Raw genomic sequence first — 26,843 nt, forward strand, 5'->3', positions numbered from 1 at the left:
CAGCTGGTAGGGGCGTTAGGGCCCATTAGCAGAGGCGAGGTTGTCAGGAGCAGGGGGGTGGGGTGGGGGGGCGGGATGATGACAGGAGGGTACTTCTCAGCTGCCACAGCCCTTGGAGCAGGTGGTCAGCACGTGGGGGGTGGGGGGGTGGAGGAGGTTCCCCGCAACAGATGGCCCTAGACAAGGCGGGGGGGGGGGTCTGGCCATCTGCACCTGGAGCCGCCTGTGAGCTCCTCCCCCTTAGCGCGGAGAGAAAGGAGCTGGGGGAAGGGAAAGGGTGCCTTTATTCGGAGAGAAGGATCAGCACCCCCCACCCCCCCAGCCCACCCCCATCCTCCGATACACAGGCTGGAACCCCGGAAGAAGGCAGCTGGTAGAGCGAGGGAGGAGGCAAAGGTGAGGACCGCCTCCACCAGCCGCCGTCTCCCCTTTCCCCTGCGGATGCTGGAAGACCTGGGACCTGGGGCGCCCCCTCCCTCCAGATGAAGAGTGGACCCCACAAAGGGGCCAGGGGCTCACTGAGACGATGGCAGGGATTTGCTGACTCCCAGCTTTTAGACACCTAGGGTGCCCCGACTCTGGATCAGGGCGCTAACTCCAGGGGCCCGAAGATCCAAGGCAAGAAAACCAGGCTCTGGGACCAGGACGGAGGGGGAGGGGGAGGGGGAGGAGGAGGGGGGGCAAGAAGAGCCGGAGCAGAGGACCGCCCCGCTGTGGAGCTGGCGTCCCCGGATGGAGTCTGTCATGGTGGGGGTCAGCAGGGAGGTCCCTCTGAAAGTCAGGAGGCTGCTGGCAGTGGCAGTGCCTGGCGACTGGCCCAGTAACGGTGGTAGGTGTCTTGGAAGAGGTCCCGGCAGGCGATGTGGGCGTGGAGGCGAGCGCAGGCTAAGAAAGCCCCGGCTAGCTTGCGGTGTAGGGCGTAGGTCTCCTCGGGTGGTGGGCGCAGCCGGTGCCGAAGCAACACCGGAATGAGGCCCTGTATTCGGCGAGCCGTCTCTCCAGCCCCGAAGTCGTAGGGACCCGAGGCAGCAAAGGGCTCCCCCAGGATCATCACGGCCTCCACGTGGGCGTCAGAGAATGCCTAGGGTGGGGACGGCAGATGCATCCAGACGGACATAATGTCCTCTGATTACTTCGGAGGAGGCAAGCTGCGAGGGCTGGGGCGTGACTCACTGGTAGAGCTCGCCTAGAATCCACCAGTGAGGGGCTGGGGGCGGAGACTTGCATTGCTAGCCCAAGATCCCCTAAGAGATCACTAACAATCCACCAACACCCCAGTCACTCTCAGAGGGCCCTGGCTTCCTACAGACAGGTAGCCTCGCTACTCTCAGACCCAGGATCCTCAGAATAGATATTAGTGCCCCCCCCACCGCCTTGTTGCCACACCCTCCAGTGCACCCCGGGGCTCTCGGTGTATTCGGTTACCCCACTCCCCTGGGATGGAAATACAGTCTCTGCTCCCCCTCATCCTTCTCCGGGTGCTCCGCAGAGCGAGGCGGCTCCTACAGCCTCCTCTCCCAAAAGACACTAAAGGAAACGCAGGCCAAGAAAACACGACAGCCCCCTCCGCCCAGGGGCAGGCAACCAACCTTGGTTTCAAAGCCTGTGAGGAATTTGAGATCCTGGGATTTCTTCAGGACCCGATCCCTGTCTCCGTCAGCAGCAGCCTTCACCACCTGGGGTGTCAGAGGACCGACCAAGGCGGTCAAGGGAGGCTTTGGGGTTTCCTTTCTGTCTGGGGGCAGAGTCTGGACACGGCCTACACTGTCGGCAACTCCCTATGCAACCTGATGCTCCTGCCTCCACCCGCAGGAGTTGAAGGGCTGTGAGTCTGCACCATGACACCAGGCTACAAGGGAGGTCCGAGGTACCAGCTAGAGGGTACAGCAGTGCATACCTACAATCCCAGTAATCAGGAGGCAGGTCAGGGTTACGAGTTCGAAGCCAGCCTGGACTACCAGGTAGGAGGAAGGGAGGGAGAGTCGGGAGGGGATATCCTGGGTCCACCTCTATTTTCACTGACCTGGGCACACTCTTTCTTATAGCAGCTTCCCCCGCCCTACTCTCCCCGCGCTGTATCTCAAGACTGGTGAGAGAGCCTGCGGGTGGAAATGGTCATGGGCCCTGTCACCCACTGAGAATGCAGAGCCATCTAGAGGTCGCCACCATGAGGGGCGCAGTGGTACATCCGTTGATGGACCTAGGCACTAGACAAGAACTGTGTCTGAAGTTGCCAGGGGGCCATCATCCCCAGTGGATTTTGAGCCCCTGGGGTATGGGGATTCCAGATGTGTCCAGTTGCACTGGGCATGAGACATGGCACTCAGGATGCCCCTAGTTAGCTTGGCTATGGAGCTAAGTTCCCGTCGAGTCCTGTAGAAGGAGACCCCGAAGCACCTGCACCAGTTCCTGGGGTTTAGAGGGCTCTAGAACCTGTAGGTGGGCCTCTGTTTTCTCATCTGTTAAATGGGGATGAGAACTTGGGGATCACTGTGTGGGCCTCAGCACTGTTCCTGCAAGTGGAAATCTACTCTTGCTGTCACTGGCTATCCCTGGGCCCCTGTGCAGAAGAGCCGGGCTCAGAACAGTGAGAGGAGCCTGGCCAGCCTACTGCACGGGGAAGGGATGAATCTAGTAATTCTGTTGTAGCTCCCCTACCTGTGGCCGTCTGGCCATCTGTTAGGGTTCTACATAAATGTACTGATTTTCTTTTTCTTTTTAAGATAGCTCAGCCGCTAAAGGCACTGATAAGCCTGATGACCTGAATTATTTCATCCTCAGGCCCCACAGGTCCCACATAGTGGAAAGAGAACTGATTCCAGCAGATTTTCCTCTGACCTTCTCATATGTCCCATGGTACAGGTGTGTGTGTGTGTGTGTGTGTGTGTGTGTGTGTGTGTGTGTGTGTGTGTGTGTGTGCAGGCTGGCCTTGAACTCATGACTCTCCTGTCTGCCCTGGTCCAAGAACTCTAATTATAGACTACCACAGCCAACTAACAGTTTCGGTGGTTTTGTTTGTTTTATTTGAAAAGGTTAAGGTGGGTTTGGGAAGGGAGTGCCCACGAGAAATGGATGGTTCAATGGCTCAGGGAGGCCTTGGCTTTACGTCTCAAATGGCCTGTGTGGGGGTGTGCGGCGTGGTGTGTGTCACCTGTTCTTCCTTGTCAGCAGTTAGGCGTGGCCTTGAAAGTTGCCAGGCCAGAGTCTTGGCTTTTGTCTGAGTCACCTTTCTCCTCTGTCTTCAAGAGTGTTAGCACCTATGGCCCTATGTCCACTAGGTTCCCCCGAGGCGGCCCCTCTATAATGTCTCAGAGCCCCCCATGGCTCAGTCCCCAGTCTTGGACGCTACTTGCTATTCAGAGGGAGTTTTCAACTCTATAGCTCAGCTCCTCCCCTCTTAAGTCCTTTCCGAAGCACTCAGGAGATAGCAGGCCTGCTACACAGGGGCCTAGGACCCAATGTCTTGGTTCTTCCCAACACCTGCCTGTCCAATCAGAACGTGAGTTTCCCTTCGACCCCTCTATGAAGGCCAGAAAAGGGCTTTGGATCCCCTGTTTGCAGATGGTTTTGAGCCCTTCTGGGTGACGGGTGCTGAGCTGGGGCCTGGTGGTTTGAATGGCCTCTACAGACTCATATGTTTGAATACTGAATACTTGGTTCCCAGTTGGTGGAACTATTTGGGAAGGACCAGGAGGTGTGGTTTTGTTGGAGGACATGTGGGTTGGCTTTCAGGTTTCAAAAGCCCACACCAGGCACTTAGCTCTATCTATGTTTCCTTCTTGTGGACCAAATGTAAAAGCTCGCAGCTGTGATTACAGTGGCATGCCTGCCTGCTGCCAAGCTCATGCCTTGGTGGTCAAGGACTCACTCTGAAACTGCAAGCAAGCCCCCAGTTATAAGTTGCCTTGGTCATGGTCTTTCTTCATAGCAACAGAATGGTAACTAAGACTCTGGGTCCTCTGTAAGACCTGCAAATGCTCTTGACTGCTGAGCCAGCTCTATCTCTCCAGCCCCCACATGACCACCTCTGTTCAGAAGAACCACCATGCAGAAAGGATTCCCTCAATTTGAGAAGAATGGCACCACAGGCTCATATATTTGAATGCGTGGTCACCAGGGAGTGGAATTCTTTAAAAGGACTAGAAAGATTAAGATGTATAGTCTTAGCCAGGTGGCGCTCGCCTTTAGTCCCAGCACTTGGGAGGCAGAGGCAGAGGCAGGAGTTCAAGGCCAGCCTGATCTACATAGCGAATTCTAGGACAGCCAGGGCTACACAAAGAAACCCTGTCTGGGGTCTGTAAGGATGGCTCAGCAGTTAAGAGCACTGGCTGCTCTTCCAAAGGTCCTGAGTTCAATTCCCAGCAACCACATGTTGGCTCACAACCATCTACGGTGGGATCTGAGGCCCTCTGATGGCATAAAATTGTACATGCAGACAGAGCATTCATATACATAAAATCTTTATAGAAATAATTTTAAGAAACCTTGTCATGAACACCCCTCCCCCTTAAAGAAAAAGAGGTATGGACTGTTTGGAGGAAGTATTCCACAGGGGAGGGTGGGGTGTGGGCTTTGAGGTGTCAAAAGCTCATGGCAGGGCCAGTCTCGCTTTGTCTCTCCCTGTGTTTCAGGGTGTAGCTCTCAGCTACTCCTCCAGCACCACACCTGCCCGCTACCATGCTCCCTGTTGGGATCATAACAGGCTAAGCTCCTGAAACTGTAGGAAAGCCCCCAATTAAATGGTTTCCTTTGTAAGAGTTGCCACAGTTGGCCGGGCGAGTGTTGGTGGCACACGCCTTTCATCCCAGCATTCAGTGGGAGGCAGAGACAGGCAGATCTCTTTGAGTTCGAAGCCAGCCTGGTCTACAAGAGCGAGTTCCAGGACAGGCTCCAAAGAGAAACCCTGTCTCGAAAAACCAAAGAGGATAAAAAAAAGAGTTGCCACAGTCATGGTGTCTTCACAGCAACAGAACAGTGACTAAGACAACACTTGACCTTTGCATACATTTATCTGGATATCCTTCCAACTTCTTCCTGATTGGTCCATGACATCCTTCACCTCTCAGTTCAACCCCCCCCTTCCCCCAGGAAGTCTTCCCTGCATCCTCAATCTGGGACAGGTTCCTCTAGATTCTCACAATGGCCTCCATTTCCTCAGCCTAGCCCTGACCCCTCTGTGTCCTTGACTGTCCCACTACTGTTGGACACAGATGGTGAACTGTGTGATGGGGAGAAGGGGGGGTGCAGCTGTCACCTGTATTATCCAGAATAGGGCTGGGCGCCAAGGGGGGGGTCAGAGAATGTCTGAAGTGACGACCAGATGAAGGGGGGACCGAACCTAAGTTGCATGGAGACGCAGTGCGCTGGTCTCTGCAGCCTCTGAGACTGACTGACTCAGAAGGAAGACATGGCCATCTCTGGCCCTTCTCTCAGAAGGGGCCTGAGCAAGGGCTGGGGCATGGGCTCTGAACCCAGACTACCAGCGACCCACAGGCCTGCTGGGATTTTGGGCAATCTCTCTCTAAGCCTCAGTTACTTCACCTGTAAAATGGGGCTTCAAGTGGCCCTGGCCGCTTTCAATCAGATACTACTTGGAATAATAGCAAGTGGCAGGTAGTCATTAGCTGCTATGAATATTACTGTAATTACTCTGTAGCCCTGGCTGGCCTGGAACTCGCAGGGATCCACCTGCCTCTGCCTCCTGAATGCTGGGATTAAAGGCGTGCGCCTTTAATGCTGGGATTAACTGGCCTCTGTTATTTCTTCTTTTTGTTTTCTTTTCAAGGTACTGAGGGTCGAATCTAGGAAATTGTGAATATTACCCAAGCACTCCAGCCTTGAAACACACAGAGTCTCTGGTAGATCCTAGGTGGGTCCTCTACCCTGGAGCCATGCCCCTCATGGGACAGCCTAGGTAAGTGCTCTGCCATTAAGCTACAGTCATAGCCCTCTTTTTACTTTTATTTTGAGACAGGGTCTTACTGAGTTGCCCAGGCTAGCCTTGAACTCACTCTGTAGCATAGGTAGGCCCTGAACTTGCAATCAATTATCTTTCCTTAGACTCCTCAGTAGCCACCAGGCCTGGCTTGCTTATTTATTTATTTATTTATTTATTTATTTATTTATTTTGGTTTTTTGAGACAGAGTTTCTCTGTGTAGCTTTGGCTATCCTGGAACTTGCTCTGGAGACCAGGCTGGCCTCGAACTCACAGAGATCCGCCTGCCTCTGCCTCCCGAGTGCTGGGATTAAAGGCGTGTGCCACCAACGCCCGGCTGGCCTCGAACTCAGATCCACCTGCCTCTGCCTCTTCAGCATGTCCTCGACTTCATTTGCGTGTGTGTGTGTGTGTGTGTGTGTGTCTGTGAGTGTGTGTCTCTGTGAGTGTGTGTGTCTGTGAGTGTGTGTGTGTGTGTGTGTGTCTATCAGTGTGTGTGTCTGTGAATGTGTGTGTGAGTGTGTCTGTGAGTGTGTGTGTGTGTCTGTGAATGTGTGTGTGTGTGAGTGTGTGTGTGTCTGTGAGTGTGTGTGTGTGTGTGAGTGTGTGTGTGTGTGAATGTGTGTGTCTGTGAGTGTGTGTGTGTCTGTGAGTGTGTGTGTGTGTGTCTGTGAATGTGTAAGTGTGGGGGGTTGTGGCATGTGGATGTCCCACACACAAGTGTGGCAGTGAGAGGATGTGACGGAGTCAGTTCCCTCTTTCCACCATGTGGCTCCAGGAACCACAGTCAGGGCATCAGGCGTGGGGGCAGGTGCTTTAGTGTGAACCGTCTTCTCAGTTCCAGTTCCCTTTTCCCTCTCGCCCTGTCCTCACTCTCTAGCTTGGGCCTTGACCCTTCCTCCAGGAGCCCCAGGGCTGGGGATACTCACCTCAATGTAATGGTCTGTGAACTCTGTTCCAAACGCCCGGCTTGCACCAAAGTCCAGTAGAGTCACCTGGGAACAACGGGTGACAGGAGTGTGGACAGGAGTGTGAGGAGAGGCTGACACCCCTGCTTCAACTCAAGTAGGCAGGACTCGTTCGTCCTCCTCTCCCCTGCAGCCCCACCTCTAGACTCTCACTGGCGATTTATGGGCAAAGTGAACCCAGCCTCTTGTTTGTGGATATGAGGCCAGGCCTCTGTGGTTGAGCCACATCCCCAGCCTCCCCACTGGTGCATTCCAGGCAGGTGCTCCACCCCAGCCTCCCCACTGGTACATTCCAGGCAGGTGCTCCACCCCAGCCTCCCCACTGGTGCATTCCAGGCAGGTGCTCCACCCCAGCCTCCCCACTGGTGCATTCCAGGCAGGTGCTCTAAGACTGAGCTTTAGCGCTAGCCTTCTTTTTGGTGTTTTTTGAAACAGGGTCTCACTGTGTAGTCTGGGCTGCCTCTGCTTCCTGAGTGCTAGGATTAAAGGTGTGTGCCATCACACCTGGCTTATTTGCCTCAAATACAAATCTTGGGCCAGGGGCTGCAGAGATGGCTCAGCGGTTAAGAGCGCTGACTGCTCTTCCAGAGGTCCTGAGTTCAATTCCCAGCAACCACATGGTGGCTCACAGCCATCTGTAATGAGATTTGGTGCCCTCTTCTGGCGAGCAGACAGAACACTGTACACATAATAAATAAATCTTTAAGACCCCAAAACTATTAAAAAAAAAAATATTGGGCCATAAAGTAATGAAGAGAACAAGAAATCTAAAAAATAAGTGAATTCCCCCAAGTCCTATTACTCTGGTTAAAATATGAATGCCACCGTCACAGGTTTATTCCTCCCACACCCGTATACTCTCTGAAACCCCTTATCGCTTTCCTAGCGCCATTAAATAAGTCCCGAGGACTAGAGAGATGGATCAGTGGTTAAAAACACTTGCTGGCCTTCCAGAGGACTCGGGTTCCATTCCCAGAACCCACACAGCTGTGTGCAACTCCAGTTCCAGGGGATTCCACACCCTCTTCTGGCCTCCTCAGGCACTGTGCATGTGGTGCACAGCTCACATGCAGGCAAGACACCCATAAACATAAATTCTAAAATGATAATTTTAAAAATTAAGATTTTCCTGAAATTCCTGTGCACACCTTTTACATTCATATATAGGTGCAGACCATATCTAACAATAGTTCCTTAATTTAAGGCTTTATATATGTGCAGAGAAACCAGGCTTGGAGACCGGTGGCTGCAATTCCAGGTGTCGCGCCAAGCTGGGCTACATAGTGAGTCCCAGAAAACTCTGAACTCTGAATAGTGTTTACTATAACTGTCCTGTAATTTGCAGTTGGGGTCTAGATGACTTTTGTAATCTTCCCATCATGGTATTAGCTCTGGTATACATACACACACACACACACACACACACACAAACACACACACACACACACACACACACACTCTTGGGGTTTTTTGTTGTTGTTTTCAAGACAGGATTTCTTTGGAGGCTGTCCCAGAACTTGCTCTGGAGACCAGGCTGGCCTCGAACTCACAGAGATCCGCCTGCCTCTGCTTCCCGAGTGCTGGGATTAAAGGCATGTGCCCCCAACGCCCAGCTTGGTTCGTTAATATTTTTAAAAGATTTATTGTATGTGTATGGGTGTTTGTGCCTGCACATATTTCTGTGCACCATTTGCGTGCCTGGTGTCATAGAGACAGAAGAGGTCATTGGGTCCCCTGGAACTGGAGCTACAGATGGTTGTGAGCCACTGTGTGGGTAGGGGGGATCGACGCAGGTCCTTCTGTAAACATTGAGCCCCATCCCTTCAGCCCCATTCTTTATAATCATGTATTTACTATGTATTATATTATGTATGGCGCTTGTGCGGAGGTCAGAGGACAGCTTGCTGGATCAGTCCTCAGCTTCCACCGTGTGGGTGGGTCCCGAGGACTGACTCGGTTGCAAGCATCTTTACCAGGTGAACCATCATCACTCTGGCCCTCGGGGAAATTCTCTTTACGGCAGCTAGCTGATGGGGCTAGCTGAGGAACCAACCTGGTGGCTGGAGACGTCGTACAGGAAGTTGGCCCAGTTGGGATCCGTCTGCATGAATCTGAACTCAAACAGCTCCCGCAGACACAGCCTCAGGAGCTGAAAGCAAATCTGGAGGAGGGGAGGAGACATCTCAGGAGGGTGTCCCGCCCGGGCCCTTTCCCCCTGCCCGTCCCACGTCCCACAGGGAGATGGATGTACCTGATTGCGGATGTCCTGACTCAGGCCCTGGCACTGGTCTAGAGGGATCCCCCCAGCCAGCTCCATGCCCAGCACACGTCTCGTGCACAGCTCCGGGACCACGGCTGGCACCCTGAAGAAGGGGTCGTTGGCCAAGTGCTTTCTGGGGCAGGAAGAAGGCAGGGATGAGAAACTTCGGGCTTTAGAGAGGCTTGGTTTGAACTGGCCGTTTTCCTAACAGGCCCTTCAGGCCATGCTGCTCTAGGCTTCCCTTTCCTCCTCCCCACTTCTCTGGCTTGGCTGCTTTCCAATACCCGGCCAGATTAGCACCTAACAGACAATTGTTGTTCTGCCTGTCTTTTAACTGTGTGTTGCTGGAGACCCAATTACGACTTGCCCCCCCCCCCCGCCCCCAACCAACCCTTCTCTGACTTCTGGTGACTGAATGGCAAGCTCGGAGTATTTGGTTCATGCATCACTTAAAAATGACTAGTTTAGGGGCTGGAGAGACGGCTCAGTGGTTAAGAACACTGACTGCTCTTCTGGAGGACCCGGGCTCAATTCCCAGCACTCACACGGCAGCTCACAACTGTCTATAATCGAAGTTCCAGGGGACCCAACACCTATGGCGGGATACCAATGCATACAAAATAAAAATAGGGGGCTGGAGAGATGGCTCAGAGGTTAAGAGCACCGACTGCTCTTCCAGAGGTCCTGAGTTCAATTCCCAGCAACCACACGGTGGCTCCCAACCATCTGTAATGAGATCTGGTGCCCTCTTCTGGTGTGCAGATAGACATGGAAGCAGAATGTTGTATACATAATAAATAAATAAAATCTTAAAAAAAAATAAAAATAAAAATAATTAAATTAGTTTAAGCCAGGTGGCACACGCCTTTAATCCCAGCACTCGGGAGACAGAGGCAGGCAGACCTCTGTGTGTTCGAGACCAGCCTGGTCTACAGAGTGTCAGGACAGGCTCCAAAGCTACACAGAGAAATGCTGTCTTAAAAAACAAACAAAACAAAACAAAACAAAAGGGGCTGGAGAGATGGCTTAGGGGTTAAGAGCACTGACTGTTCTTCCAGAGGTCCTGAGTTCAATTCCCAGCAACCACATGGTGGCTCACAACCATCGGTAATGGGATCTGGTGCCCTCTAGTGGCATGCACTGTATACATGATAAATAAATCTTAAAAAACATCACAACAAACCAAAAACAAACAAAAATTAGTTTATGGCCAGTGAGATGTCTTAGAGGATAAAGGCACTTGTTCCAAAGCATATTGTAGTGATATATTATTTGTGATTGATTAAAGTTTGCTTAAGGGTTTAGATAGCAAGGCTAGCCACAAGTCATAGAGCCAGGCAATGGTGATATACACTCTAAATCCCAGCAGCCATACTAGCAAGCCATAGAGCCAGGCAGTGGTGGCACACACCTGTAATCCCGGGACTCAGGGGACAGGCAGATGGATCTCTCTGAGTTTAAGGCTACCCTGGCCGAGACAAGAGTGAAGAGTAACAGAGCTCATGCTTTTGATTCCAGCTCTAGGGAGGTGGACACAGGAGTGAAATGGTTGGGTAGAGAAAGGAATACAAGGCAGGGGGAGACAGGAACTCAGAGCTTTTGCCTCTGAGAATTCGTGGAGACAGGATCAGCCATTTTGGTCTGAGGTAGACGTTAAGAGATAGTGGCTGACTGCTTTGCTTTTCTGATCTTCAGCTTGAAGTCTGAACCCCAATATCTGTCTCTGAGTTTTTCTTTTTCGTGTTCCAGCCTAGGACCTGAGTTTGATCCCAGGGAACACATACTCCTGAAGTTGACCTCTGACCCCCACATGCATGCTGTAGCATATGCACACTGGTGCGTACACACGTGTACACACAACGCTGAGTGATATCACAAATTATTTTTTGAAAGTTTTTAAGTCTCTGACTCTACAGTGAGGGTCACTAGAGAATTTCAGTGACTTGTGGTAAACCTTGGTCTTCTAAGCTGGACGTGGTAGTACATGCCTGTCTGTAAACGTAGCCCTGGGGCGTGGAGGCAGGAGGTTAGGACTTCAAGGTCAGCGTCTCTGACACACAACAGCATGTTCCAGGTTGGCCAGGGCACATGATAAGGTGCTGTTTCAAAAAGTAGGTAAGCCATTGAGAGAAAAAGAGAAAAGAGGGCTGGAGAGATGGCTCGGAGGTGAAGAGCACTGGCTGCTCTTCCAGAGGTCCTGAGTTCAATTCCCAGCAACCACATGGTGGCTCACAACCATCTATAAAGTCAGTTGCAGGGGCTCTGATGCCCTCTTCTGGCCTCTACCGGAACTGCATGTGCAGGGTGCACAGACATAAGCATAACAACCATAGAGTAAAAATAAATATAAATTAAAAAAGAGAAAATTGCTGGGCAGTGGTGGTGCACACCTTTAATCCCAGCACTCGGGAGGCAGAGGCAGGTGGATCTCTGTGAGTTCAAGGTCAGCCTGGTCTATAGAGAGAGTTCCAGGACAGCCAAGGCTACACAAAGAAACCCTGTTTCAAAGAAAAAAAAAATCCAAAAGTAAGTAATTTACAAATTTAAAACTGTGTGCCATTCTGAACAGTACGGTAAAATCCAACCCCATCCCGTCTGGAACACGAATCATTACGTGTCCAGTAGATGCACGGTGTACATGGTGTAATACGCTTCCCTTCCAAGAGTTTGTAGCCATTTCAGCAGGTTGACTGCTGCAATATTACAATGGCAGTGTTCAAATCACCTTGGTTTTATTTAACAATGGTCCCAAAGCAAGAGCAGAATTGCTGGCATCTCAGATACACAAAGCATAAAATGCTTTTTCCTCTTTTCCTAAAATGATTTTTTGTCTTTATCAATTAGAATATATTAACCATACACAATGGGTTTCACTATGGCATTTTCACACACACACACACACACACACACACACACACACAGAGAGAGAGAGAGAGAGAGAGAGAGAGAGAGAGAGAGAGAGAGAGAGCCATAGAGTGCTTTCTCTGAGTGAAAAGGTAAAATGCTCAGGTTCAATGGAGAAAAAAAAAATCCAAAGTCCATGAAGAACAAATCTATCTGTGACACTGTGATGAAGAGAAATCTGTGCCAGTTTTACCACAAGTGACACCCACAGTACGCGACAAATGCTGGCTTAAGATGAGTGAGGCGCCGTGGAAAGTGGCATGGGCCTCTAATGCCGGCATTCAGAAGGCTGAGGCAGGAGGATGACAGTCTGAACAAAGGTGAAAGGTATTCAAGTTGTGGGCAAAAGCCTGGAGTAGGAATCTTCCTAGGGACATAACAGCGTGTTGTAGCAGAAAACGCTACCCCTAATATCTAAGTCTGACTTCTTCATATGTATATACAGGGGAAAAAAATAAAAACAGTTTATGCAGAGTTGGAACTAATTGGGTTTCAGGCATCCACTAGGTGTGTCTAGGAAAGTGTCGCCTGCAGGGGCAGAAGGGTGTTGTACTCTGAACAGTGGTAAATAAATTGAAGAATCCTTTCCTGACCCAGCTGTGGTGGTGCACGCCTTTAATCCCAGCACTCGGGAGGCAGAGGCGGGTGGATCTCTGTGAGTTCGAGGCCAGCCTGGTCTCCAGAGCGAGTGCCAGGACAGCCTCCAAAGCTACACAGAGAAACCCTGTCTCAAAAACAAAACAAAACAAAACAAAAATAAAGCACATTCATGGTACACATACACTTCCCTCCCTCCCAGGAGTACCTAGCTGTTTCAGCAGGTTCATGGTTAAGATCTTTTTATTATTCATTTATTTATTTATTTTGGTCTTTCAAGACTGGGTTTCTCTGTATAACTTTGGAGGCTGTCCTGTAACTAGCTCTTGTAGACCGGGCTGGTCTCGAACTCACAGAGATCTGCCTGTCTCTGCCTCCCAAGTGCTGGGATTAAAGGCGTGCGCCACCAAGGCCCAGCGACGTTCCCTGTCATAGAATAGTCTGCCATCAAGACCTGGGTGTGGTGTACACACTTACAATCCTAGCATGGAGAGGTGGAGTTCAAAGGTATCCTCACTACATAGGGAGTTTGAGGTTAGTCTGGGTTACATGGCACCCCAGCCCCAAAACAAACAAAAAAGGGCCGAGGAGATAGCTCCTCCAGTAAAATGCTTATCACATAGGCATGAGGACCCAAGTTTCATCACCGGAACCCAAGGGGGGAATGTTGGGTGCGGCACGGAAATGTAATCCCGGACACCGGGAAGCAGCAGCAGGTGGATTCCTGGGGCTCAATGGCCAGCCAGTCCAGCCTACATGTCAAGTTCTGGGCCAGACAGAGGTTCTGTCTCAAAAATCAGAAGGAACCTAACTAGGGCTGTTCTCTGGCCTCCAGATGCCTTCCGGGTACACACACCACCTCCCCCAAAATGACAACAGTACTTCTTTGGTACTGGCCAGTGCTGTCGGGGATGGGTGGGTGATAAACTGAGGGACATGTGTCGGGGCAGACCAGGGGGAGAAGAAGATGAGTGGGGACCTATGGGTTTGTTGGGAACAGGCAGACGGGCAGGCACCAGAGGTATGAGGAAGGTTTTGGGGGATCCTGGGGAAATGTCCTCAGATCCTCCATGAGGATGCTCTGGTCTGTCACCTAGTGTCACTCTGCTCCTCAGGGTCATGCTTTGGGCTGGCATTTAGTCCTAGTTTATGTCGTCTCTGATCCTGGCTCTACTTCTCAAGAGCCAGGCAGGTCCTAAACATTTAACCGGCACACCTCCCCTAAGAGAATGCTCTCCCGAGGCCACTGCACAGAACCAGGCCACACAGCCTGGGAAGGGCTAACCTGAGACTGAATCCCATATTCACAAGGGTCCAGGACACGTTTTGAATGACTGCTGTCTGGACTGTCTCCTCCCTGTGTCTGCTGAGCTTGGCACACTGGGAGTCATAGCAGACTCGTGAGCCAGAGTGTAGGGGTTCCTCTCAAGGTGTCTCTTGCTTTTTGCTTTTGTTTGTTTGTTTGTTTTTTGCTGTTTTGCTTTTTGAGATGCTGTCTCATGTAGCCCAGGCTGCCCCAGAAGCGGTTACGCTGCAGAGAATGACCTTGAACTTCTCACCTTCCAGGCTCCACTTCCTGAGTGCCAGGATGAAAGGCATGAGCCACCACACCTGGCTTATGTGGTGATGGGGGCCGAAGCCAGAGCACAATGTGTGCCACGCAAACACCAACTGAGCTTACATGCTCAGACTTGGGTTGTTCTTAACTGTTGCATATGACCAGAATTCCAAGATAGGGCCACACTGTGCTGTACAGCTGTAGTCTCTTCATTTCTGTCAGAAAAGAGTCTGCCACTGAGCCCCGGATGTGGTGGCACATACTTACAGTGGAGAGTAGGTGGACCCAAAGCCAGCACAGCCACAGAGTGAGTCAGAGACCAGCTCAGGCTGCATATTGATTGAGACCCTGTCTCAAATCATTGGGGAGGGGGGGCTGGCTAGAGAGATGGCTCAGCAGTTGGGAACACGTTTGCTGTTCTTCCAGGACTCAAGTTCTGTTCCCAGTATTCGGATTAGGTGGCTCACAACTGCCTGTAATTCCAGCTCCAGTGGAACCCCAAGTCTCACACGCATGGAAAATAATTAAAAGATTCAACTGGTAATACTGAAAACACCACAAAAAGCCAGGTATGGGGCACCCCTGTAATCCAGCACTTGGGAGGTAGAGTCAGAATGACTGGAGCAAGTTCAAGGCCAGCCAGGGATACACAGTGAGATCCTATCTCAGAAACAAAAAGAAAACCCAACATAAGTTATTTATCCGCCTTGCTGAACTGATTTCAAGGATTTGGGTTTCTAGGTTGGGATCTGTACACGCTGGTGCTCTGAGCATTCTAGAAAATTCTGGTGGTATACCACAATATAGAATGTATCAAGGAGGCCGATGGTAGGGCTGCTGGGTATGTGACTATGGGGCTCTTTCAGGAACTGAGGGCATGGGTCACTGGGTAAGCTGCTTGCCACATAGCAGGAGGACCATGGAAAACTATCACCAATGGCAGCCTGTGCCTGTAATCCCAGCACCAAGGAGACAGACACAGAAGGACCCCAGGGGTCTGCCCGCCAGCCAGTCTAGTCAAATCAGAGAGTTTTAGGTTCAGCAAGAGACGGCTCTGGTTAGAAGCACTGGCTGCTCTTTCAGAGGACCCAGATTTGGTTCCCAGACCCATGTGGTGGTTCACAGCCATCTATAGTTCCAGTTCCAGGAGATCCAACCAGGCCTGGTCTCTGTGGGTACTGCATGCACATGGTACACAGACATATATGCAGGCAAGAAGGAAAAATCCACACAAAAAACAAACTAAAAAAAAAACTTGGGGAGTCTTTTGTTGTTTTAAAACAGGGTCTCATTATGTAGCCCTGGCTGGTTTGGAACTCCCTATGTAGATGAGGCTGGCCTTGAATTTACAGAAATCCACCTGCCACTGACTGCCAAGTAGTAAGATTAAAGGTGTGCGTCATCATGCCTGGTTTAAAACATAATTTAAACATAAATAAGGTTGAGCTGGGGGGCTGGAGAGATGGCTCAGAGGTTAAGAGCACTGATTGCTCTTCCAGAGGTCCTGAGTTCAATTCCCGGCAACCACATGGTGGCTCACAACCACCTTGAATGAGATCTGGTGCCCTCTGCTGGCATGCGGGCAGAAGACTGTATACATAATAAATAAAATCTTTAAAAAAATAAAATAAAATAAAATAAGGTTGAGCTGGCCTTGTGGCGCATGCCTTTAGTCTCAGTATTTGGGGGACAAAGGTGGAGCTCTGTAAGGCCAAGGTCCAGGCCAGCAGGAACTAACTACAGAGGGAGACCGACCCGTGGCTTCCCAGATGTTAACACTGTTCTTCTGCCTAGTGTGTAGAAGGAGCAGTCTGGAGCTGGTGTCCTCCTGTCCTGATGCTACAGAATGCTTTCCCTCTCTCAGGCTTAGCAGGCCTATCCTCATCTCATGGTGCAATTGAACACCTCTGTGAGACCATAGCAGACATGGCACTCTGGGGGCCATGCATAGGCAGCCAGGGTACATGCAAGAATACGGAATAGACGGACAGATAAAAGAACCAAAGAAAGAAAAAAGGAGTCTGCAGGGCCATATGAAGATGAAGACCACCAGAGGAGAGAGAGTACCACACCCATCCCAGCCTAGCCCAGGCAGGAGGAGTCTCCCAGGAGCCCGCAGAGTGTCTGCTTACCTGAAGGTCTGGGCACAAGCAGCCTCTCTTTGGTAGTCACACTCCCATGCCAGCTCCTGCTGCAAGGACTGCAGGCTCTGCTCAGCAAACAACCCTGGGGGGTGGGGAGCGGAGGGGTGGCAGCTGAGGATGGTTGGTGGCTGCCTGTCCCCTGCAGCCAGAACCCTCGCGCTCCATTGTGCTCCTGTCTTCTCTGGTCCCTCGTACAGTTCTCTTTCTGTGGCTCTCACTGTCCCGTGCACCTCTGTTCCAGACCTTTACCCCAACCCCCTTTCATTCCTTCTCTATTTTTTTTTTTTTTTTAAAGACAGGCTCTCATGTGGCCGGGCTGGCCTCCAACTCAATATACAGCCATGGCCGACTCTGAACTGCTGCTCCTGCTTCCACCTCCCAAATACTGGGACTACAGACATGCTGCTCGGCTTGCCTTTGCACGTGTGACGGGGTCTGTCTATACAGTCCAGGCCTGACCCCTGACTTTTAGCAATCCTCCTGCCTCAGATCCCCTGTGCTAAGATTAGACCCAGGCTGTCTACCCTGTCTTGGATTTACCTTTCCTCTGTCTTTCCCACAGCTGTAGTCTCTGTGCAAGTCTGTCTCCTGGGTTTGGCTGTCCCTGGAGCAGCTCTTTCCCGTTGCTGTTGAGCCAAGGATGACCCTGAACTTCTCTGATCCTCCTACCGTCTCCTCCTGAGTGTGGGGGTCCTACCACACCCCATTTGGTATCAGAGCTCAGCCCTGGGCTTTGTGCGCGCTGGACAAACACTCCACTGAGCTGCGTCCCCAGCCATGTTCTTTTGCTCACATTACCCTCTGCCTCATTTCACTTCTAGGCCTTTCTACATCTCTCTGTTTCCTTTCTTCCCAACAAACACATATTTTTGTTTGTTTTTTTTCCCCCAACAAACATATCTTGCTCCATCTTCTACGGGTGATCTCTCATTTGACTCAACACAAACACGCCGACCACTAGTTCCCCTCTTCTGCTTCTGTGGTTCCCTGCACTGTCTGTCTGTCTGTCTGTCTGTCTGTCTGTCTGTCTGTCCACCTCTACATCTGATCTGGGCTTGTTTCTTTGTAGCTACGTCACATTTACTCATTCTCACTGAACCTTCCTGCTTGGCGTCCTCCTGTCACCGTGCAATGTATGTACAACTCACGATGTTGTCCCGGGCTAGCCCCCTCTTCCTGTCTTTAGGAATCCCTCCCTCGGTGGGCACCTCACCCTCTGGCAGGCCCACACTCATCTTGAGCAGGCCCAGCAGGTTCTGCACGTCACTCTGGATACTCTGGGCAACACCTGGGTACTGTCAGGAGGGAGGAGGGGTTGGGAGTCACTCATGCCTTGGGGACAGCAAGGGTGCCCACCCCCCCACCCCCCCAGCCCTGCCCAGCCTCCCTGCTCACCTGGATCTTCACAGCTACCTCAGTCCCATCTTTTAGCACACCTTGGTGTACCTGCCCAATGGAGGCAGCAGCAAAGGGCACTTCCTCGAGAGAGGCCACCTTGTCCTGCCAGTCCTTGCCCAGCTCCTCTTCTAGAACTCTCTGGAGGGAGCAAGCATAACAGTCACCATCCATGGTTCCAGACAGCTGAGCTCATTCCCTGTACCGAGCGCTTGTGTTAGTCACCCTGGGCCTCACCCTCACCCTACAGATGTGAAAACTAAGGCCCATGGAGACTTCTTTGTCCAGGTGACAGACAGACAGTGGCAATGATTTGTTTTGTGTCTGAGTGGAGGAAAGTGAGAAGCAACTCCTAAGACTCAGAGGAGTTCCATGGGAGGAATACCAGCATTGTTGTTTTTGATTTTCTGAGGCAGGGTCTCACTGTGAAGTCCTGACCGGCCTGGAACTCTCTATAGGCCAGTTCAACTCTCTAGCCCTGAACTCACAGAGTTCTGTCACCTGCCTCTGTCTCCAGAGCGCTGGAATTAAAGGTGTCCGCCCCCACCGCCCGAGGAGATTGTAATGAAGACTGACAACATTGCACATTATATCCCCATATCCTTGAGTCATAAAGTGACGGGATGAAGGGCTTTCCCACCATTTGTAACAGCCAGAAACTGGAAGCAGCCTAGATGCCCCTCAACTGAAGAGTGGATAGGGAAAAATGTGTTACATTTACACAATGGAGTACTACTCAGTGGAAAAAAAACAATAGAATCTTGAAATTTGCAGGAAAACGGATGGACCTAGAGGAAACCATCCTGAGTGAGGTAACCCAGTCACAAAAAGACAAACATGGTATGTACTCACTCATATGTGGATTTTAGACATAGAGTGAACACATTACCAGCCTACAATCCACACTGCCAGAGAAGCTACTAAACAAGGAGGACCCTAAGAGAGACACACTTGATCCCCTGGAGACAGCGAAAGGGTCAAGATCCCCTGAGCAAATTGAGAGCACGGGAGGAGGGGGGAGGGAGCTACGAGAATGAGAAGGGGAGAAGAGGAAGGATGCAGAGGCCATGAGGGAGCAGAAAGGTTGAGTCAGGGGAAGAACAGAAGAAAGGGTGTGTGACAGGTAGGGTTTTAGTTTGGGGGGTTGGTAGGGGAGGACAGGAGGGAGAAGGCAACTGGGATCGTCATGTAAAACAATCTTGTTTCTGATTCAAATAAAAAAAAAAATCTGAAAAGAAAAAAAAAAAAAGAAGAAGGGCTTCCTTTGGTTCTGACATGTCTAGAGTGGCTCAGAGAGCCACAATGACTACCTGGGTCACGTGACAAGCAGCAGCAACTCAGGAGGCAGGCGGGTGGCTGGAGCTTATGCCCTCATACAGTTATAGAACATCTCAGTACCAGCTGTTACACTATCTATGGATAAAGTCTCCTTCAATTTGTTTGCTTGAGATGGGGGTCTAAGTAGCCCGGGCTAGCCTTGGGTTCTCTACGTAGCTCTGGATGACCTTGAACTCCTGATTCTCCTGCTTCCGTCTCCAAGTGCTGGGATTACAGGTGTGTGCCACCATGTCCTAGTACGATCTCCTTTCATTAACCACGGCAACCACCACCTGGTATGTCACTCGTGGAGTGGCAGGGACAGGTTTAAAAAGCTTTATGCAGTATAAACTAAGTGCTTTGTAGACTCCGGACAGGGGCCGCCGAGTCACCCTTCACCCAGACTGGGCACTCACCAGCATCTGCCAGCGGGGCATGAAGTCGGCACTCTGGCGGACTCTCTCAAAGATCCGCTGCAGCTGGGGGCTGATGAAGCTGTTGTCTTGGGAGACAGCGGGAGGAGGGGAAAGGTGAGGGAGATGAAGAGGGGCTCCCCGTGAGCCCCTGAAATCAGGGCTGGCTGCTGGGTGGGGTGGGAGTGAGGTCATAGGTCAGGGCCTGAGGGGCATGCTGTATACCCTGGATGCTGAGCATCTGGCCGATCTTGAGGGCAGCCCCCCGGACTGTACATAAGGTCTGAACGATCCTCTCAGCATTGGCCTCGGAAAGGAATGGGCTGGAGCCCAGTCCAGAGCTGCTGCCCTCTGTGGAGAGAAGCAAGCGTCAGTATCACATGCACAAAAATAACCTTTCTTTTCTTCTCTCTCTCTCTCTCTCTCTCTCTCTCTCTCTCTCTCTCTCTTTTTGTTGTTTGTTTATTTTTTGGTTTCTCTGTGTAACAGCCTTGTAGACCAGGCTGGCCTGGAACTCACAGAGATTGGCTGGGATTAAAGGTGTGTATGTCATTTCCATCTTAACTTTTTTGTTTGTTTTTGTTTTTGAGACAGGGTTTCTCTGTGTAGCTTTGGAACTAGCTCTTGTAGACCAGGCTGGCCTCGAACTCACAGAGATCCACCTGCCTCTGCCTCCTGAGCGCTGAGATTAAAGGTGTGCACCACCACCACCTGGTTTAACTTTTTAAAAAAATTTAAAATGTAGCCAGGATAACCTTGAATTCATAAACCCTCCTGTTTCTGTTTCCTGAGTGCTAATATTACAGACAAGAAATGGGGGGGGGGGGAGCTGGGCATGGGGATCCACGCCTGCAATCCCAGTAATCAAGAGGCCAGAGGAAGGGAAGGATCTCTGTAAATTCAAGGCCAGCCTGGGCTACAGAGGACCCTGTCTCAAGGGAAAAGAAAAAATAACAACAAACAACTCAGAATCTATTGATCAGTATACCACCTATGCTCAACCACTAGAGGGTTAAATATAAAAGTGCCAATATCAGCCAGGCGTTGGTGATGCACGCCTTTAATCCCAGCACTCGGGAGGCAGAGGCAGGCGTGAGTTCTGTGAGTTCGAGGCCAGCATGGTCTACAGAGTGAGTTCCAGGACAGGCTCCAAAGCTACACAGAGAAACCCTGTCTCGAAAAACCAAAAAAAAAAAAAAAGGTGCCAATATCAGTCCTGGCAAAGGTGAGCCACAGCTTGAACTCAGACGCGCCTGATGGCAGTGTGCTAGCGTAGCCCTCTGACAAACAGGCAGTTTCTAGAAGACATGTCCATGTGCAATGCAGTCCCTCCTCCAGGTGTAAACTCAAGGGAGAGAGACAGAGTGACTACACACAGTGACTGAACACAGTTACCACACTTAACCACGTGGGCATGTGGTAAAGTCATAAAGTCAACCACAGAAGTCAGATATGCCCACCGTGGTCACATAGGATAACCTAAGCACAGCACTTAAGCAGCCTAGGCAAGAGGATCCAAGGTTCAAAAACATGTCTTTGATCTTAGAACTCTGGAGGCAGAGTTCTATATAGTTTGGTCTATATAGTAAGTTCTTAAGACAGCCAGTTCAGCTAGGCTTTGGTGGCGCACACCTTTAATCCCAGCCCTCGGGAGGCAGAGGCAGGCAGATCTCTGGGAGTTCAAGGCCAGCCTGGTCTCCAGAGCGAGTGCCAGGATAGGCTCCAAAGCTACACAGAGAAACCCTGTCTCCAAAAACAAACAACAACAACAAAAAAAAAACGCTAGGCAAAACATTTCTCCACAAGCCAGACATAGTTGTGCACACCTTTAAACCCAGCTCTAGTAGGCAGAGATAGGGGGATCTCTGTGACTTTGAGGACAGCCTGGTCTACACAGTGAGTTCCAGGGCAGCCAGGAAACCTGATCTTGAAAATAACAAACAAATAAAAAAAATAAAAATAACAAACATTTTATTTCTAAATGGGGTTTCACTAAGTTAAGTTGCCCAGGCTTCTTTGAACTTGCTTTGCAACCCGGCTAGTCTTGATTTCATTTTAGTCTAGAATATCTTTCCTTTTTTTTTTTTTTGTTTTTTTGTTTTTTTGAGACAGGGTTTCTCTGTATAGCTTTGGAGCCTATCCTGGCAGTCACTCTGTAGACTCCCGAGTGCTGGGATTAAAGGCGTGAGCCACTGACACCTGGCAGTCTAGACTATCTTGATGTTTTTAAAGATTCATTTTGCTAGCCAGGTATGGTGGTGCAGGCCTTTAATCCGAACACTCGGAGGCAGAGGCAGATGGATTTCTGTGTTTTCGAGGCCAGCCTGGTCTATGGAGAGTTTCAGGACCGCCAGGGCTACAGAGAAACCCTGTCCTGAAATGCCCCCTCCAAAAAATTATTTTTTATTGTGTGTGTGTATGTGTGTGCACATGCCATGTGTGTGCTGAACTCTAGAGCAGTCAGAGTGGGCACTGGATTCCCTGGAGCTGGAGTTACAGGCAGTTGTGATCCATTTGGTATGTGGGAACCAGTCAAGTGTGTGTGACTTCTGTGTGCTGGATAAACAATTTACTACTGAGCCACACCTGCCCCATGCCCTAACCCTAATCCCATCACCAGTAAGCAAGACTCTACCACAACCTGAGCCCTGGAGGCCAGGAAGTGGATGAACCAGGTGATGTTAGCTTACTCACCGTGCTGCAGTCTTCCTCCTGGCAGAGACTTCTTGGTCACCTCAGCCAGCGCTCCCAGGCCCAAGCCCACAGCCAGCCCTGAAGAACAACAAAGGAAGCTCTGCACCTGCTCACCCAGGATCTTCTCAGACCCCCCACTCCTGCCTCTCAGATGGACATCGAGAGACCTCCTAGCTGAGCTGCATCCCCAGCTTTTTTTTCTTTCTTTCTTTCTTTCTTTCTTTCTTTCTTTCTTTCTTTCTTTCTTCTTTTTTTTTCTTCTGAGACAGGGTTTCTCTGTGGCTTTGGAGCCTATCCTGGAACTAGCTCTTGTAGACCAGGCTGGTCTCGAACTCACAGAGATCCACCTGCCTCTGCCTCCCGAGTGCTGGGATTAGAGGAGTGCACCACCAACGCCCGGCCCCAGCTTTTCTTTTCTTCTGGCACTTTTGACTGAACACAGGGTCTCACGGATGCTACCAAAATCTCTACATCCTAGCATCTTTAAAAAAAAAAAAAATGGAGACAGGGTTTTACTAAGTTGGCCGGTTTGGCCTGGAACTGGCTTTGTAGTCTAGGCTGGCCTTGAACTGGAAATCCTGCTGAAGTCTCCTTAATATCAGGGGCTACTATCAGAAATGACTCTCATGTAGGCCAGGCTAGCCTTAAACATTGTGTTACCTTGTTACTTCTGATTCTCCCACTTTTACCTCTCAGCCCTGAGATTTTAGGCATAAGTCGCTGTGCTTGGCCTTACTTTTTTTATTCATTATACATATATATTTATTTTACTTGAAGTTCTGGGGACAGAACCCGGTTGGTACCTCATGGATGTCAACTCCAAGCTGTCTCAGAGTTGCCTCTGAGTCCTTCTCTTTATGCCTGAGCCACTTTTTTCCCCATGTCTTCCTCTCCCTGCAATGTGGTGACAACCCAGGACTCTTCTTCATTCTCTCCTTTAATGTTCTCTTTTGCTTTCACTGTCCTCTGGACAAGCACTCAGTATGCAGCCCTGGCTGCCCTGGAACTGGCTGCATAGACCAAGTTGGTCTAGAACTTACAGAGATCTGCCTGCCTCTGCCCACGTGTCGGGATTAAAGTCATGTGCCACCATTGCAGACTCTGACTCTTGTTCCTTTTTCTTTCTTTTTAGACTTTATTTACTTTATGTTTAGAAGAGGGCATCAGATCCCGCTAGAGACAGTTGTGAGCCACCATGTAGGCTGGGAATTGAACTTAGGACCTCTGAGCCATCTCTCCGGCCCTTGACTCTTGCTCTTAAAATTATGTTATGTCCCATGCACCATCTCTAGCTTGTAGCTGGCATTTGCCAAGGATGCTGTGTTCTCCTTTTGTATCTCCATGCTGTACTTAAGCCAGTGTGTCCCATGTATTAACTAGTTTTGTCTTCACACCTCTGTGAAATGTGTTTGACGGAAAAACTCACATTTTGCAGAAAGAGAAATTTAGGCTTGGAAAAGTGAAGTAAATTGCCCAACCATGAGGATATTCCTCTCCTCTGAAACCCTGGGCATGCCATTGCCCAGGTTCTTTTTTTTTGGGGGGGGGGTTCAAGACAGGGTTTCTCTGTGGCTTTGGAGGCTGTCCTGGAACTAGCTCCTGTAGACCAGGCTGGTCTCGAACTCACAGAGATCCGCCTGTCTCTGCCTCCCGAGTGCTGGGATTAAAGGATTGAGCCACCAATGCCGGGCCCATTGCCCAGGTTCTACCTAGAGCACTCTACTGAGCCTATCTCTAACATCTGAGCTGGGACCTGTGATGGAGAGATAAGCTGTAGAGATTGTGAATGTTATCTGAACACTTGGAAGAAGGAATCAGGCGGCTTGGGGGGAGGGGGGATCAAGACCAGACTAGGTTAAAGGAGGTATTATCAGAAAAAGCCTTGGGAGTGGGTGGTGGTGGCGCACACCTGTAATCCCAGCCCTGGGGAGGCAGAGGCAGGGGGATCTCTGTGAGTTCCAGGCCAGCCTGCTTTCAGACCAGCTAGGGCTGCGTATTCAATATTTACTTATATTTTCTTCTGTTATTTTCCCTTTCCTCCTTTCTTTTTTGAGACAAGGTCCATGATGTCCTTGGTGTGTGAATTAAGGTTCATCTTAATTTGTGTGTTCAAGCAGTCCTATAATAACTTATCAGGCATGCACCACCAGGCCTGGCTTTTCAGGCTACCAGCCTCAGCCCCTTGAGGACATGGATCTCAAAAGCCTGTGTCACCATGCCCAGGCCCTCCTTTCCCTCCTACTCTCTCTCCCTTTCTCTCCTTTAGACAGGGTCTCGTGTAGCCCAGACTGGCCTCAAGCTCACTACATAGGCAGGGATGACCTGGCACAATTGATCATTCTACCTACATTCCCAGCTGCTCAAATTACACGTGGGTATCCTGGCCACCTCTTCCTCTCCTTTCTTAAACATTGGTTGCAACACTTCCCTTTATTTCATACAGGCTTGAACAATATTGCTACAGTCAACCCCCCCCCCAGGCCTCCACCAATAGAAGATTCTTAAGTACACACTGTGCAAGATCTTACTCGTTGCAGGTTCTCAATAAACGTTAAGGTTTACATTGCTATTTTTCTGGGGTTTGCAGGTCTTTGTCTCCATCGCTCTTTCCTCGACTCTCCCTCCTTACCCTGTCTCCGATACAGCCTTTCCCTTGTTTTCACCCTGCAAACCCGAAGACGCCCCCCCCCCAAGCCACACCTACCCCCAAAGCTGGCCAAGCGACTGATGCGGGAGGCAGGTACCTTGCGTTCACGAGCTCGATCACTAAGCTGAGAAAGGGGAGAAGGTGTGAGGTAGGGAAGGTGGGCGGAGTGGCAGATGAGCCCTGCCAGCCTGGGGCCACCTTCCTCAAGATCAGGGTCGGGTGGCCTCCCAAGAGTATCACCGTGGTGGTGGTGGTGGTGGTGGTGGTGGTGGTGGTGCAGGGGGAAGAGCAATGATACCTGGGGCCGGGGTGCCTTCCTGAGCCGGGCCTCTCGTGCCCTGCGAATGTCCTCCTCACTTAGGCCTCTTCCAGGCCGGTCTTGATGAACACTTTGGGCCCGACAACCCCTATATGGCCCCTGCAGAGAAGTGGATTTTAGTAGCGTGGAGAGCTAACCCTCCTTTCTGGATGTCTCTCTATCATTTCACCCTCTCAAGCTTCCCTCAGCCTCCTTCCCTTCCCCCGGGGGCTCCCTCCCCAGCCTCTTACCCACCAGTGGGGCCTGGGCCCCAGAGCCCCCCAGGGCAGATGTGCAGTCCTGCCCAGCGGTGCACGGGCCCCGCGCAGCACGGCCCCAAGTTCCAGCCACATAGCCTACGGGATAACAAGGATTACAGGACTGGGCCTCTTCTTTGAAACACCCCCCTCCCCGTTCATCGATTTCCAGGTGTCTCCCAGTTGCCCCCCACGTTGCTAAGAACTCAGGTTTGCCCTAAGCGCCTCCCCAATCTCCCCCCCCCATACGCCTCGGTTGCTCCGGCTCTCCCCGGTTGCTAGACACCCACACGTCCTCTCTGCCTCTCAGAACCCCTCTTGTTGCTAGGCACCGCCTTACCCTGGGCTGCTAAGCATCCACAATTCCTCTCCCGTTTCCCCAAACACCCCGTTACGGGGCACCTCCCCCGTTGCTAAGCACCGGGTCCACCAGGCTCAGGCTCCCGGGCGAGCACACGCCGGGCCCCTTGAACTTCCGGGAACATCTGCACGCCCGCCCCCTCCGACCATCTAGCCAGTGGTAGCGCCGCACCTCGCTGACGTGCACAAAATACACCCCCCGCTGAGCGAAGAGGCGTGGCAAGGGGTGGGACCTAAGCCCGGGTTCAGTGGCCTCTTCTGGGTCAGCAGCGAGGCACGTGAGTCCCAGATATACCCACGGTCTTTCTGGAAAGCAGCGACAGGGGAAGGATGCTTTCGAGAAAGCACGCCCCCCCCAGCCTCTCCCCCTTATTGCTTTAACCTCTTAACCTCTCTCTTGCAGCCAAGGATGGGTGCCCTTGAACGTCTCCTGATCTTGCTTCCACTTCCCACCTCCTGAAATTGCAGGTCTGCACCATCAGCATCCAGCTACATTTCCTCCTGGCAAGCGCAAAAGCTATCCTATATGTTTGGGTCCCCCCCTCCCCGCCCCCCGCCCAGCCCCGGTGGAAGCTCAAACCCAGGGCCTGGTGCACGTGCATGCTAAGCTAATAAGCAAGCTTCTCTACCGCCGAGCCACACCTCCAGCCATCTGAATACACATTCTCCGCAGCCAACATTTTCCTTGCACCAGTTTGCACCAACACCCACATCCTGGCACCCGGCCTCCTTCCTTGCACATTTAAATCCAATTCCTTGCTTATGAACTGTTTCCCCGCTCGCTCGGGCCTTCAACATGACTCCCTTTGTGCCTGTGTTCCTCCTCTTGCCTGCTACTCCCTACTCCTGCCCACCCAGGAGATGGCCGTCAGTGGGAGCCCTCTGTTTCCTGCAGGCCTGACATTTCCCAGAACGTACTCAGTCAACATTCCCGGCGCTGAGTCAGGAGCCTTGGCAATTGGTAGAAAATTGACTCACTCTTCTTGTCTGGAATAGAAACAGCTGGTGGTTGGGACATCTTTCCCACCCCTGAAGAGGGAGAACGGCAGATGTGTTCCTCACAGCACCCCGCTCTCGGTCTAGCTCCACCCTCTG

At 51.2% G+C, this 26,843-nt stretch overlaps 1 protein-coding gene across 4 annotated transcripts; it reads right to left on the minus strand.

The window, feature by feature from the left end:
• Positions 1-262: 262 nt before the first annotated feature.
• On the minus strand, positions 263-26,840 carry Coq8b (coenzyme Q8B). 4 transcript variants are annotated; one of them, XM_035449355.1, is made up of 15 exons: positions 26,727-26,840; positions 25,387-25,487; positions 25,132-25,251; positions 24,891-24,957; positions 22,187-22,264; positions 19,718-19,843; positions 19,496-19,581; positions 17,763-17,903; positions 17,581-17,662; positions 16,356-16,449; positions 9,156-9,297; positions 8,958-9,065; positions 6,866-6,931; positions 1,590-1,676; positions 263-1,081 (listed from the first exon to the last, which is right to left on the minus strand). In XM_035449355.1, exons 1-15 carry the CDS (start codon positions 26,764-26,766, stop codon positions 779-781), a joined length of 1,641 nt encoding a protein of 546 aa, XP_035305246.1. In that variant the 5' UTR covers positions 26,767-26,840; the 3' UTR covers positions 263-778. The 4 variants fall into 4 exon arrangements, with proteins under 4 accessions (XP_035305246.1, XP_027286228.1, XP_035305247.1 ...); XM_027430427.2 differs by having other exon boundaries at positions 271-1,081; positions 25,383-25,487; positions 26,667-26,840; XM_035449356.1 differs by having other exon boundaries at positions 271-1,081; positions 25,383-25,487; positions 26,727-26,808.
• Positions 26,841-26,843: the final 3 nt, after the last annotated feature.

This window comes from Cricetulus griseus, chromosome 9 (genome assembly GCF_003668045.3).
Source record: "Cricetulus griseus strain 17A/GY chromosome 9, alternate assembly CriGri-PICRH-1.0, whole genome shotgun sequence".
In the NCBI taxonomy this organism is placed as follows: Eukaryota; Metazoa; Chordata; class Mammalia; order Rodentia; family Cricetidae; genus Cricetulus; species Cricetulus griseus.